Source organism: Pogona vitticeps, chromosome 14 (assembly GCF_051106095.1).
Source record: "Pogona vitticeps strain Pit_001003342236 chromosome 14, PviZW2.1, whole genome shotgun sequence".
In the NCBI taxonomy this organism is placed as follows: Eukaryota; Metazoa; Chordata; class Lepidosauria; order Squamata; family Agamidae; genus Pogona; species Pogona vitticeps.
Genome location: NC_135796.1, coordinates 3,245,129 through 3,259,418, shown reverse-complemented (window position 1 = coordinate 3,259,418; position 14,290 = coordinate 3,245,129). Strand labels below are relative to the sequence as shown.

The following is a 14,290-nucleotide window of genomic DNA, read 5'->3' as shown; positions in this document are numbered from 1 at the left end:
AGCCAAACGGTATTTCTCAATGTCACACTATGGAGTCATAGTTCACCAATGCTGACACTCTGTTTTCTCACGACGTAAGTGAAAGGTTCCATGTTCATTCCACGGCATTTCCAAAGTCAGAAGACTCTCAGGCTCAAGGGCCAGGATCAACTGTTGCCCGGTGATCCACAGCTTGCTAGAGTCTCTCAGGAAGACCCTTGTTATGAGCTAACACTTTGCTGTGTGCATGAAATGGCACTCGGAGAACCACCATGTATCGCTCCAGGATCCCAAATAACTGAATGGGAAATCGCTCCTCCGAGGTCTCATATGAAGTTCTGACCACGGAGGCGATGCAACCATAGATCTGCCCTCCGAGCCATTGTGGCTTGGGCGGCAGCTGTTTCTACAACAATGGGGACACAAAGCCTGCAAAGCCATTTTTCTATAAGTAGAAGCCGTAATAAACCTGATGCTCTAGCTTCCATCCAGTTCCAAAAATGGTCGCCAAATTCCCGGGGGGGGGGGGGGGAGCAGCCATAATAATCCGGCTTGCCCCTCATTCCATGCCCACTCTTTCATCAAAGCTCCTGATACCTGGAGTCTAAGCAGCATCCCACCGCCTCAAGCTCACCCGGCACTGATAGGCATGGTCATCTCCGCAGCCGCCGTCACCCTGGCTTTCACCGTCATGATGTTGAGGTTCATCAGGTAATAGAACGTCAGGAGGAGCATGCTACCATCTGCAACGACACACCCAAAGACCACGGGGGGGTTAGGAAGGGGAACTGATCAGATGGGGAAGGGGATGGAGAGAAGCTGGAGAAAAAGGGGAAAATACAGTCCCCATTCTTCCCCCCCCCCGGCCATCTCCCCCATCCTGATCTTTTTGTTGTTCTGAGTTGTTGTTTTTTCTGGACGAACAGAGGCATGAGTAGAAGATTGATTTCAATGGCAGAACTGCACTCCAGAGGCTTATGGAGACAATATATGCCATTCTGGGGACAGCTTCTCCCCCCCCCCCCCCCCCCAGGTTTGGTACAGTTGACAATGACAGGTTTCAGGAAAAAGCAAAAACAGCCCATAGTCTTTTCTATTAGGAAAGCTGCACACCTTGCCACAGGTTTGAGCATGAGACTTGTTCCTGTTTGGTCCCACTCTTAGCAAACTTGCAGAAAGTGACACTCTGCACAACAGAACTTTGATTTGTGACTCCCCATGAACTAAAAGTGATGTCTCCCCCAGTTTAGGAGCACAAACCGGTGATAATAACCAACTAGCAGGCCCGCTGGGCTGTCGTACCTTTGCATTTCAGATCCACCATGACAGAGAGTGGGTGCCTCCTGAGCATCTCCTTGCGCTTATCATCCAGCTGCACCCCCAGGGTTGGGCGGCGGCGTTTCTACCGGGGGGGGGGGGGAAGAGAACAGTCAGAACACATCCTACCCCTTGTCCATCTGTAGCTGCTTGCTGTGAGTGCGTCAAAGCTGACACACTCTTCCACTGTCAAGGCACATTCTTTCCGTGGACTTTGAAGCGAGCGAGAGACAGCAGGAAAGACAAGCAGATATAATCAAAACCATCCCAAGTGGGGATATTTGCTCGCCCTGATTCTCCTCTAAAGCAGCTCCTGCCTCACATTTCAGCAAGCCTTCTTCAAAAATCCCAGTCCCTCAACATTCTCTTGAACCCTCCTTTGCCGTATCATGTTAAGAGCCTCTAGACTCCAAGAGGTGACATGCCAGCAAGCCGCAAACTATGTAAGCCTCGTGGCACAGTGGTTAAACCACTGCACTGCAGCCAAAACCGTGCTCACGGCCTGGGGTTCAATCCCAGGTAGCCGGCTCGAGGTTCACTCAGCCTTCTATCCTTCTGAGGTCAGTAAAATGAGCACCCAGCTCGCTGGGGGTGGGGGAATGTGTAGCCTGCGTAATTAATTTGTAAACTGCCCAGAGAGTGCTTGAAGCACTATGGGGCGGTATATAAGCAGCATGCTTTGCTTTTACTTTGATTTTGCTTTGCTAAACTACTCAGTCTTGGGGGTCAGGTTGGACTGCAAAGTAGCTTCAAATCTGCACCAGCAGAACCACTACTCATGTCAGCAAAATCACTGACCTTCAGGGTGGTCAAAACGTCTTCATGCACCTGTGTAAAGTAATGTCCACTTCTCTAATATGAGAGAATGTGGGCCGGAGGGAGGAGGATTGCAAAAGGATAATAAAGCGAAAATAGTTCAAAGAGTTGCTTGTTGGTAATACATCACCCAGTTCTCAATACGCCTGGCCTTTTTCCAGACTCTGCTATATTTATTTTTAAATTATTTATATAAATTTTTTGCCCTCTCTTTTTCCTTCTAGCTGTTACAAGAACCAAACGCAGAAGAGGTCCTCTGCCCTGCTTTTGATCGTGGGAGAGGCAACCCATGACCTATATGGAGAAATGCCCATGCATGCTTCCCTGTTCCTAAAGCAAAAAACCAACATTTCTCTTATCTCATGCAACCTAGGCTTCCAAACCCGCAGGGCTGCAGAAAAGTGAACACTTACTGTGGTTTGCTCTTCCTCGGCATCCGAATCACTCTCATCATCTGCAAATCCAAATAAATGAACATGAGAACACAAAAGGAGCTCTGTTGGCAGGCCTGGCTAAAGATACAGGCAGACCAGCATACCTGGTTCAACAGACTTTATTTAAAGGATTTTAGAACAGACACAACCATCTTTCCTTGACTAAGAGCTAAGCACGGTTTGCAAAAACCACCCTGTGATATCAAAATCAGGAGGGGTGACAAACAAACCCCAGAACTATCCTAAGGTTGTATATTCCTTATAACTTTCCTGGGAAGGTCCACAAAGCAAAGCCTTCAAAGCCCAGCTCCCAGTCCAGCCACCATCCGCCAGATGTGAATCTGGGAAGCGACCTCAGCACAGGCCAGGCCACAAGTTCTGGGAGGGATTTTTAAATGGATTGTTGCGCTCTGTGGTTTTAAATGTGTTCATGTAATACTTGTTTAATTTTTTTAAAAAAATATTTGTTTACTTAACTGTTTTTCACTTTTGAATATTGTCTTTTTAATGATGTAAGCCGCCTCGGGTCTTTTAAAAATGTTTTTATACTTTTTTTGCTATTGCAGTACATTTGCTAAACATATTTTATATTAAAGAAAAACAATAATAACAACACTAACATAAAATGTGTGTACATACATACCATACAATACTACTAAAAATCCCACCGCCCCCCCAATGCCACCATCACCATCAGGACCAGATAATATCCTTTTAATCTCTTTTCACCCCATTCCACTCCAAAAATACATTGATTCTTCTGCTGGCTTATGACTTCTTTCTTTTACAAAAACATAGTTCAAATATGGATTCTGTATCTCTTTAAAATTATTATATTTTGTCATTTCCCTTCTTACTTTTATTTCACGTTAGCTTGTCGTTTATCACTAAACTCCACATTTCTTTATACCAATCTTCAAGGTTAATCTGTTTGTCATTTTTCCAATTTTTTGCAAGTAGTAATCCTGCTGCTGTGACCATTATAACAATTAGCTCTTTCTGTTCTTTTTCAAGATGGCCATTCTTAATTATAATTAAAAGGGCAATAATTGGTGATACTTGACTATGTATTTTGTTTTGCGCTTTTTAATTTACTGATGTTGTTTTATTTTATTTTATTGTTTTGTCTTGTTGATACAAACTGCCCAGCATGGCACTGGCTGCCAAATGGGTGGTACATAAATAAAATAAATATAGAGAGAAAGGTGGGATAAAAAATACTTTAAATAAATCAATCGATACATAAATGAGTGTGTCATGTTTCTCAATGCCTCTATGCAACCCTTCTCTAATCTGGCACCCTGTATCCATCAACCCCAACCGTCCTGGCTGGGGAGAGTGGGATTTGTAGTCAAACAGCTTGGGGAAAACACATCCCTGCCAACGGTCAAGAGCTTTCGCAGCTTAAGACAATTCATGATCCTTTAAATGGCGGAACTGAGGATGCAACCCAAGACTGAGGTCGTGCAAAGTTGCTGCTCTACCACTGAGAAACACGGCAGGCAAACTAACACAACGGATCTTTCCTTACCTTGGGAGTCTTCTGGAGGTTTGCAGAGCGCTTTGGCTTCCTCCACATTTCCTTCTATAGCAACGGCCAGCTTCTTATCTGGAGAAGAACGGGAAACCTTAACCCCATCTCCCTGTCTAGCAGTAATTCTCCATTTAGCAAACTGCAGTAACTTAAAATACACAAGGATTTGATTAAGAAATCAGCGCAAGGATACCAGAAAATCTTCTCCTTAGACAAGGATCTTTTCCAAACCTCTGCCCAACGGAAGTCTCCACCTCGACCCCTGAGTGAGAAGCCCAATGCTTGGCCCATGCAAAGTCAGCCTGCTAGAAGGAGCCAAGATGCAAAGCGAAGATGCAAAGGAAGTGAGGTGTGTTTTTCTCAGCAAGCACACTTCGCAGCCAGACAAATCGGGACAACACTGCTGAGAGAAGCAGGGGCTTTTTTTTTGTCCTTTAGCCCTTTGGGGCTTTTTTGGGGGGAGGGCTTCTACTCATAGCCTTGGAACACTTGGCCAGACGGGCTGGAGCTTCTGGGAGTTGATCTGAAACATCTCGTGGAGCAAAGGCTGAGGTTCACGGGTTCATGAGGATGAAAGACTGAAGGGTTCAGCAGCATTCAATGCCCTCCGTTGGCCCTTTTAGTTATTAACCACTCAGGGTTCAATGTTTGAGTTGAATGTTTCTCTCAAGACAGAAGTTATATTCAGAGTCCAGAGGAAAGGACCCTGTACATACGTTCAGAGGTGCTAGAACCACCCACTCCTCTGCAATTACAAAAAAGATAGGATTCAATTAATAAAAATGAGAGGGTTTGAATTTAATAACAGGTGCAAGGGTTTTACATTCTAAGCCAGGGCTCCCTTTAAGAGATCCCAAAAAGGGTCAACTTGTCTGAAATACCTTCAGGCCCAAAGGAGCTACCATATAAAGACATGCTCAGGAAAGAATCTCCTTCCTCACGCTTTCCAAAGAGCTATGCAAGTTCTGGGAAAAGACATGCTTAACAAAACAAATCAGAAAGCTAAATTATTTCTGGCTCTTATAGGCAAGAAACTCAAAAGGATACTCACCCTGCCTAAGAGCAGAGGGCTTCATGTGAGCTATTGGGGTTGGCCAGAAAAGGAGGGGGGGAAGGGGGGGGAAACACAACAACATAAAAGAGGACAGAAAAAGAACAAAATGAACAGACACAGGAGAAAAGCAGAAGAAAAGATGCAGTAATACACTGCGGTGTGTTCAGAAAGATGAAACCTGTAAGAATGGCTTGCAGGTCCAACCAGGGGATTCACTGGGGCACAGATATGCCACACTGTGATTCAAGAACCTCATCTTTTATTTAAAGAAAGGGATACAACGTCCTAGTCCTTATGGTTCCACGGGCCTGAAGCCAAACTTTAGGCCCTGTATGGCTCCTCTCCTATCTTCTCATCTGAGCAGAAGGCACACACTGGGGTTGCGCTAGGTCACTTTTCGACAGGAGAGCAGAACTTATGAGGCTTTAAAGCTTCGGCCTCCGAATCGGTGAGGTCCTCCTCTAGAGGTGCTTCACCAGGTTTCAGGGAGCTGCTCTCTTGCGCTACTCCCCGTCCCAGACTCAGGGGAAGCAGGAAGCTCACGGCAGCCCACCGCTCCTAGCAGAGCACCAAAACGTCTATATAGCGGCCTTCAGATAAGCAACGTTTTCTGCAAGAAGCTCTGAAACTTAATGTTGCTCCCTCTGAGAACCCCGAGTTCCAGGTCACTCACCGCAGGCCTGACCGTAGGCACTGGCTTGGACAAAGAGTACATAGAGCGGTGGCAGGAGGTGCCGGGCTGTCTCGTACTGCTTGTGAACCTGCTCAAAAGGCATGGAGAGGTACTCCTGGACGGGGAGAGAGGCCTGGCAGGGGAGAAGCAAAAGGGCAGGGTTACAAATCTCTCCACAGCCACCATTCATCATTTCCTGAGCCTCTCCATGACCTCCTGCTGGCCTCAGTCAGGAGCTGCAAACCTTCTACTTTTCCTTGCATACAGAACATGCTCCAACTCATCTACCGTATTAGTTGCCCTTCTCTCCCTCCTCACGATCTTTGTGGGCTGTCTCCAGACCAAGGACCTCTATTAGTCTGCCCGCACAATGACCCATTTATGCACGCTTACAGATATTCCAGAACACCCCACTTTCAGTTGTAGCCTTCCTATATTTTCACCTTACTTCTTCCATCTCTCTTCTTACCACAGAAAACCCAGAGAGGAAAAAAGATGGAATACACGTGCAGGGTGGGGACCCCTCCCCTTCTGGGAGAATTCCTGGAGAAGAGACATTGTGAACCAACTAAAATTCTGGGTTTCAGCTGTGGATTCCTGGCACTGGCAGGGAGTTGGGACTAGATGGCCTTTATATGTTTCCTCCAGCTAGCTCTACAACTTTAGGATTGTATCACAGAACCCCCATTGGTCTGAAGAGAAAGAACAGAGAAGGTCTCTGAGGGAGGAATCAAGGCCCCCTGATGTTTCTAAATATTTGGATTCCAAGTCCACACAGGAAATTGTACATATACTTTGAGTTTCTTTTCTAAAACGATGAGAACTCGCATCAGGATCTGATAAGGTGGTGAAATAATTGGAGTCGGACACTCAAGTCTTCAACGGGCTTGCAACGCACCTGCATGATACTGTTGAGCCGCGGCTGGAGGTTACTCAGGTATTCTTTCTTCACATCTATCTCCTTCAGAATTTTTTCTCTGTTGGCAAGACTTTCTTTGTATTTCTCAGCCAGTCTGGACAAAAAAGGGTCATAATGACCATTATGTTTGTGCGTTCTTTGATGTCAAGTCAGAAATGCCTTACAGAGACCCTAATAGGGCTTTCAAGTTAAATGAAATACTCAAGATGTGGTTTTACCAGTTCCACTGTCCCTGTCCCCCCGCCCCCGGTGAGCTTCCATGGGTGTACCCTGTTCTCTAAGAAGAGACTAAGGCCAGGAGGAAAAAGACTCAAATCCTCATCCAACTATGAATGCACGCTTGACTGTGGGAGTCAACATCAAAGCCTACCTTACTATATCAGAGTTGAGAGAATAAAACAGGGTGGTGCTATAAGCAGACCCTATATCCTGAACTGACCTCCTTGGAGGAAAAGCAGAATAAATTGAGAGATATAATAATAAATACACCTTTGCTCACTGCATGATGTTCTTTGTGTCAACATGCAGCTTTCAAACCATGGAAAGAGGCAGTCTTACAGATCCAAATATGTTAGTGGCATAAGACATTCAGAAGTCAGACTTTCCTGGCAAACTATTTCAGGCCACAGTGCAGACTGATGAAGGAGCTCAGGAAGAATTCATGAAACAGATAAAACTTAATAATAATCTAACCAGGCTATGTATGAATACAAATACACATTGACTGGACAATAGATATGTAAAACAGAAATGAGCAGACAGTTTAGTCCAGAAGAGGCAAGAGTACCTAGCTCTTAGCAAAAAATTCAATTCAATTCAATTAAAAAAGAGTGAAACCCATAACGAGGGCAGAAAACGAATAGATAACTTGCAACCAGATTCCCAGGCAGATAGCACACTTTCTACAAGCTGATTTTTAACTGGCGATACTCTTTTTAGCCAAGGATTTTGAGGTTAGTGAAAAAGGCGTCAAGAATCAAAATCAGTACAATTGTGTTCAAGCTGCTCATCCTTGTGGAACTGCTCTGCTGTTCCTTTCGTGTTCCATAATGTCCTATATTGTGCTTTCCTGTCCTTTACATGGATCCTGCGCCTGTTCTAGTTCTCTTTGTCTTACTCTACAGACATGCTGCAGCCTGGTTAGTCATTTTTAACTTTTGTGATCTGTTTCAAAAATGCAACCTTTTGTCATTCCAATAGCCTGCTTGTTGATGGTACCTCAAATGGAAAACCTCGGTCTGACAAAGTGCATCACAGGGATGGGCAAAAGACACACTCTGGGTCTCTCTGCCACACATTTGTTTAACAGCACACTGCACAAAGGTTTTGATGTGCTTCTAAATTAGACTGCTGAGAGAGAGAAAGCAGCGAGGAGTAGACTTCTGCAGGTGAAATGATGTGTGCTGCATTTTATTACCTGACTTGCATTCCTAGCTGAGCACGGGGCTCAGTTCTGTACCAGCCCCGCAAGATGCTGGATTATGGGCCTGGCACTAGCAGGTGGAATGAAGGATTGATCAAACTGCAAAGGAGCTCCCACAAGGGGGAACTCTGCCCATCTTTGCAACCCCCCCCCACCGAGTCTTGAACTGGAATGCCTTTTCAATGTATGATGATCAGCGTGAAGGCCACCAGACTGTCCCACCCACCGTTTACGTTGCTCCAGCTCCCAGTCAAGACGGCAGAGTGTCTGCTGGTGAGGGTCACTGCGCGTAATCTCTTCCTTGCTGATTTCTGGAGGGGCCTCCTTGTAAAACTCCTCTACGCTCACCAAATCAATCTCTTCATGCTTGGACCTGCAAAAAGAGACCCGTGCTCAAGCCAAGGATCAAACACGGCACAGCCCACAGTGACAAGTAGGACGCCATGCCTCAAAGAGGGTCACCCCACCAAAAGACAGATGGACTAGCTCCATCACTTTCTTTCCTTTATTTGTGCCAGAAGCACTGCAGTACAGGAGAAGACAATCTAAAACTAAGCACTAGCCTATCCATAAGCATATATAAAATACACACTGGTTCACAACACTAAAACTGTGAAGTACATCAGATAATTCCCTGTCCAATAATGGTCAACATCAAGGGTATTTCGGACAGTTAACACCAAATCTTCTACTTTAAGCCCTGTGCCTGAGGTGATACAGCCATCAAGGGAAGCAGGGCTTAACAGACCCATGCCTTCTTTCTCTGTGGAGACATTTCTCCCTCGCAGGCAAATGGCCACAGCACAGAAGCCTATCACATGCATTTTTCTACCACATTTTCTTGGGACAGGCCCTCAATGCATTTACACTCTCCTCCCCGCTCCAATGGGACAGCAGGCCCCCTCCTCAGTTCTATCAGCCTCCCTTGTCCACTGACAAATCTTTGGAACTTTCTATCCCCCAATTACACCCCCTTTAAGGAGCTTACTTAAACTCCAGGCATTTAGTGATCTCCTTCTGCAAATGCATGACTTCATAAAGCAAATTCTGGAGCTGCAGATGGTAAGCATCCACTTTTTGCTTTGCCTGTAATAAAAACAAAATATTCAGATTATTCGCGAAGGCTTTCACGGCCAGGATCTAATGGTTGTTGTGGGTTTTTCGGGCTTCTTGGCCGTGTTCTGAAGGTGGTTTTTCCTAACGTTTCGCCAGTCTCTGTGGCTGGCATCTTCAGAGGACAGCAAACTGTGCTCTGGTTTGCTGTCCTCTGAAGATGCCGGCCACAGAGACTGGTGAAACATTAGGAAAAACCACCTTCAGAACACAGCCAAGAAGCCCGAAAAACCCACAACAACCAAAACATTCAGAATTTGGATAGGACTGTGATGTGAGAATGGGAAAGGGAGAGGGGGAGGAACAAAGAGTACAGAAATACACAAATGTATATGTAAATAAACATATTTACCAAAATTAATTTAGAAAAAAGAAAAAAACAACGGATGGCAGGGAGTATTGCAAAAGGCTTAATAACGCTATTTGGGCCTTCCAAAAATTGTTAATTTGAGGAGGGAATCCAATTTACCTCACTCTTTGCTTCTCAGTGCCTCCATTTGAAGATTGTCTGAGGAGACGGTTGGATATATGCCGAGATTCTCCAAGTGATCAGGACCCTAATTTGGGGGTGGGGGAGGGAGATTGCCAATCATCTGGGGAGACTGCACATGGAGTACAAAGTTAAAACTGTCCCTCCGCCCCAGAGATTAGAGTGCTATATCCGCTCACACTTTCATATTGTATTGAACTCAAGAGGGTTTACAATGTTTTCTCCATTCTGCAAACTCAGCCATACCTCATGTGTCTGGTCCCTTCCTTTCTTTAGCCTAATATGAGCCAAACGGTTGAGTTTTTTCAGGGTCATGAAGTGCACACAGCTCTGGATGCGCCGCTCTTCTATCTCAGCAGCCTGAATGACAGAAAGAGGGGAAACAGGAGATTAATATGTCATCAACTCTTCTCACATTCCTGCCCAGCAGCTGTTTGTTTTTCAAATGTCTCAGTTTTGCTAGGGTACTTCTACTATCAACAAATATACTCTCTCTTTCTCTCGTACGCAAACACACACACACACACACACATCCTCTGCTCAATGTGCCTTACACCGTCTTTGCTGCCTTTACTCTTTAGCTCCTGGATCTCTGCCATAAGCCTCTGAAGGTCCTGGCAGGTCTGCTTGTAAAGTTCATAGTCTTTGTTGGGGTCTCGCTGGTCCACCTCTGCCTCTTCACTGTAGTATTTGGCATCCTAGGAATGGAAACAGAGGGAAGATTCATCCTTGCAAGGTCTTGCCTCCTCTGGAAAAACTTAGAAAGGTGAGTAAGAGACAAAGGCAGTGCATAAATTACTCATGGCATGGAGGAAGTCCATAGGGAGCTTCTCAAGAATACAGGGTCATCCACTGAAGCTGAAGGGTGGGAAATTCAGGAGATAGAAAAGGAGGCACTCCTACAGTTTACCATCAAAACTGTGGAATTTGCTACTCCAAGATATAGAGATGGCTGCCAATATGGATAGCTTTAGAAGAATGCTTTAGTTTGAAGCATTTGTAGAGATTAGTGACATTGACGGCTCATAGTCAGAAAGCCTACTTAGCTCCTGTGCTGGAGGCACCATGGATATCAGTGCTGGATGTAAGAGATATACAGTAGTTGCGTTTGTGTCCTGCTGTCAGGCTTTCCACAGACAAATGACTGGCCACTATGTGAGCAAAATGTTAACTAGACAGGCCCCTGATCCAATCTCACATGCTGTTCTCAGGGCACAGAAAGTCATAACTTCTGCTCCATTTGTTCTAGGACAACACTAGGCGAACAGCTACAGATTCAAATTTAGCCACAGGTTTATCCTGTTCCAGAAGTGCGTGCTACATAACAATTAAAGGAGAAAACCTTTACAGTGGGTTTTACCACAGCTGGTAAAAACACTTCCATTCTTAGGAAGAAGGTTTATGAGGAGAACACTAGCCAAGCATTTTTGGACCATAACACACAGAATGCTTCTGTCAAAGAGGAGAGGCAACTTTGAACTAGAGTTCTACTAGAGTTCTCAAAGAGCTGTGAGAAAAATGCTCTTATAATAATACAGGAAAGGACTAAAATGTGGCACTTGCCTGCAACTTGCAGTATAAGAAGGCATTTTGTGAAATGCAGTCCTCTACTGTTTCTGACAACAGCTATGCACTTGACCACTGGGTGACCCTGAACCAGTCATTGTTTCTTAGACTGACCTGCCTCACAGGGTTGTCATTTAGAAAAGAGCCACATATGCATCACTGAGCTCAGGGAGGAGAGATGAAATAACAATATTAAGTACTAAATTTAAAGTACTGAGTATTTTTACTGAACAATCCCCTTTTAAGCTCAGCAGAATTAGAATTACAGCTTAAAACCATTCTATGAAAACAACTGTTCCAAATGTTGAGATTTATTTTTCACATGCACAAAAACTATTCTGGTTTCTCGCTGTTCTTAAGCACAGCATCCAAGAGACACCTTTTCATCCTGAAGCTACCTGATCAGCATCCGGCCGGCTTCTCTTGCCTTCCTGTGGGCCTCCATCTGTGCGGATGACCTTGGGCTTCCGTTTCTTGCTTGAGTCAGATGACATTTTTAAAAACTTGAGAATCTGTCACTCCAGGAAAGGAAGAGAAGAAATCAGTTGATCTCACAAGTACAACTAAATGTCCCTTTCAGAATGATCATCCACCAGACAAAGAGGGAGACATACCTGCTGGTGTCTAAGGAACAATTCCCTACTTATTTTCAACTTACCCTACAGCTAAATCACCACTCCTTTCAAGATATCAATAGTGTGTTTTCCAGCTCATATAGCAGAAAACCAGAGCTTCCTACAAAGCACACTTTTCGCAGAAGGCACCTGCAGGAAAAAGGGACAATTTGTGAGTTGATGCAATTTGAATTCCCTACCTCTAAGGTTTCCCACCTCAGCTACATTTTCTCAGTAGTGCCATTTGCTACAACAATCTCTTTCAGATCCTGCAGCACAAATCAGAGTGGCTTTTTAAGTTTTTCCATTTTCTGCTGAAAATGTTCTTACTCTCAGAACTACTTAAAATCAATGATCTGGAAGTATATTATTCTTTCAAAAATTTTCTCCATTTGTTAGAAGTAAAGGAAAGAAGCAACAATTGATTTGCATATGAGGCGGTCTGAGATTTTAGAGAGGAATTTGGTGGGAAAATTCTATTCATTGTTGAACATCATGATTTTCCCTTTTAAATAGACCATGCTGAAACATAAATTTTAAAAATTACTCACACTTCAGTTCTTCCCTATCCTTGGCCTGGCACAATTTTATCGAGACATTCTCAGGCACAAAAGCAATTTTTTAAAAAAAGCAAAACAAGGAACTCGCTGCCTAAAGAAGGGGGTGCTTTTTTTTAGTTTTTGTTTCTCCCTTCTAGCTTTATATTGTTTATTTTAATGTAAGTTGCCTTGGGTCCTGTTGAAGAATAGAGTATATAAACACTGAAATTAAATAAATATAAATATAGACACAATGTAGCACTTTGAAGAACAGTTTTATTTCAGCATGAGCTTTTTTAGACCAAAACTTCTCTCCCTTCTTTTTTCTTTTTCCCGCATTCTAAGAAAGCCTAAAATGGCCAATCTTTGGAAATGATCGCCAACTATTACCTTATGGACATTTCTAAAGTGTGGTTCACTTCTCCCGTCAAACCAACCAAGAAACCCACAACCAAAACCCATTTTGGAACAAATCACGCAATGCCTAAAAGGGCCCTTTGCTGTGGTTTGCTGCCCTTTACACTTAATATTTTCCCCCACTTCGTGTTGCTGCCCTATTTGTCATCTGTATTAAAATATCTGTTTAAATTTTGTGTTTGTGGCCCTGTGGTAATTTTATCATGGCCCTGGCATGTAGATAATCGTAGCACTTTCTCGCCACCCACAGGAGTTGTGGCCTCGCCACTTGCTGGGCGGGATGATGATGATGATGATGATAATAATACTAATACTAATAATAATAATAAATATGAACAAATGGGTCCCAAGGAAGCGGAGGGGGGACCCGACAATCCCTGAGAGGAGGCCCCTCAGCCTTCAGGTCTGGGCAGGGAAACACAAACCGTGGGAAGCCCTTCCCCTCCCCCATAAATCCTGAGGTAAGGGAAAACCGGTAACGGCGTTGTAACGGCGGCCAGCGCTTTGCCCATGCTCAGAGGGGCCCTCCCGCTGGCCGGTCCCAGGCTTCTCCTCTCCATGTCATCCCACAAGGCCGACTCTTATGAGGGAAAGGGAAGGAGCCCCATTCCTCCCCCCCCCCTCGACTCAGCCTCTTTAACGGCCCCACTCTTACCGTCGCCACCGCTCCACTCCGCGCCTCACGAAGACTGAGAGGCTCCGGCCGGAAGTTCCCAACCGGAAGTGCGCCGACGCGAGAGCCGCGGAGAGCCAAGCTAGAGCGTCTGCCTGGCTTCTCTTCCGCCCCCTAGTGGCGCCTCGGGATTCCTACAGGGAAAGTCCTGCCCTGGGAAGCTTTCTTCTTAAAAAACGAAGGGTTCAGACGTCGCTCTGGCATTTCCTCCGTCATTGAACTGAAATAAAGGCCCAGCCCTGAAAGTATGTGTTGTTCACTCAAAAGGGAGGCAGCTAAAGCGGCCCACGTCCCGATTCCCAAATGAGAGTAGCATGACAACAGAAACAAGGATGAAGCGATCCAGCGCTGGTCCAGATGTTCAAGAGGAGATTGGACCAGTATCTCTCACAGCTGCTTCGATGGGGATGCCTGCCTCAAGCAGGGGGTTGGACTTGATGACCTTAAGAAGCCCCTTAAAACTTCAGGAGTTTATGATCCTAGGGTTCCAACGTACATCAAAGCAAGTGAATGAAGACAACTGATTCTTAGCACACTAGATATGCATCAATGTTTGGGATCAGAATTTTAATGAGAAAGGTTATTATGGCAGCTGGCCAACCTACTTTGTGCTGAGGCTTGAGTGACAGGGGGGAAAAGCAGAATATGGCGCCCCCTGCAAAGCAGAGAGTCAAAGGGTTTGCTTTCAAACAAGGGGAAGCGACTCGGGCCCAAAGGTATTGTCATTTA

The 14,290-nt window shown here is 45.0% G+C and overlaps 1 protein-coding gene across 2 annotated transcripts in view; it reads right to left on the bottom strand.

Annotated features, from left to right (window-relative positions):
• Nucleotides 1-13,650, bottom strand: part of THOC5 (THO complex subunit 5) — a 28,139-nt gene extending 14,489 nt beyond the window's left edge. Inside the window, exons 1-14 of one of the 2 annotated variants that reach the window (XM_020800810.3) lie at nt 13,544-13,650; nt 11,977-12,082; nt 11,717-11,830; nt 10,307-10,450; nt 9,999-10,112; nt 9,138-9,235; nt 8,376-8,522; nt 6,706-6,820; nt 5,808-5,940; nt 5,132-5,161; nt 4,078-4,155; nt 2,526-2,566; nt 1,282-1,381; nt 614-722 (exon numbers count right to left, since the gene is read on the bottom strand). In XM_020800810.3, coding sequence (XP_020656469.3) covers nt 614-722; nt 1,282-1,381; nt 2,526-2,566; nt 4,078-4,155; nt 5,132-5,161; nt 5,808-5,940; nt 6,706-6,820; nt 8,376-8,522; nt 9,138-9,235; nt 9,999-10,112; nt 10,307-10,450; nt 11,717-11,812 — 1,205 coding nt within the window. In that variant the 5' untranslated portion in view covers nt 11,813-11,830; nt 11,977-12,082; nt 13,544-13,650. The remainder of the gene's footprint in view (nt 1-613; nt 723-1,281; nt 1,382-2,525; nt 2,567-4,077; nt 4,156-5,131; nt 5,162-5,807; nt 5,941-6,705; nt 6,821-8,375; nt 8,523-9,137; nt 9,236-9,998; nt 10,113-10,306; nt 10,451-11,716; nt 11,831-11,976; nt 12,083-13,543) is intronic. The other variant, XM_020800812.3, reaches the window with a different exon arrangement.
• Nucleotides 13,651-14,290: the final 640 nt, after the last annotated feature.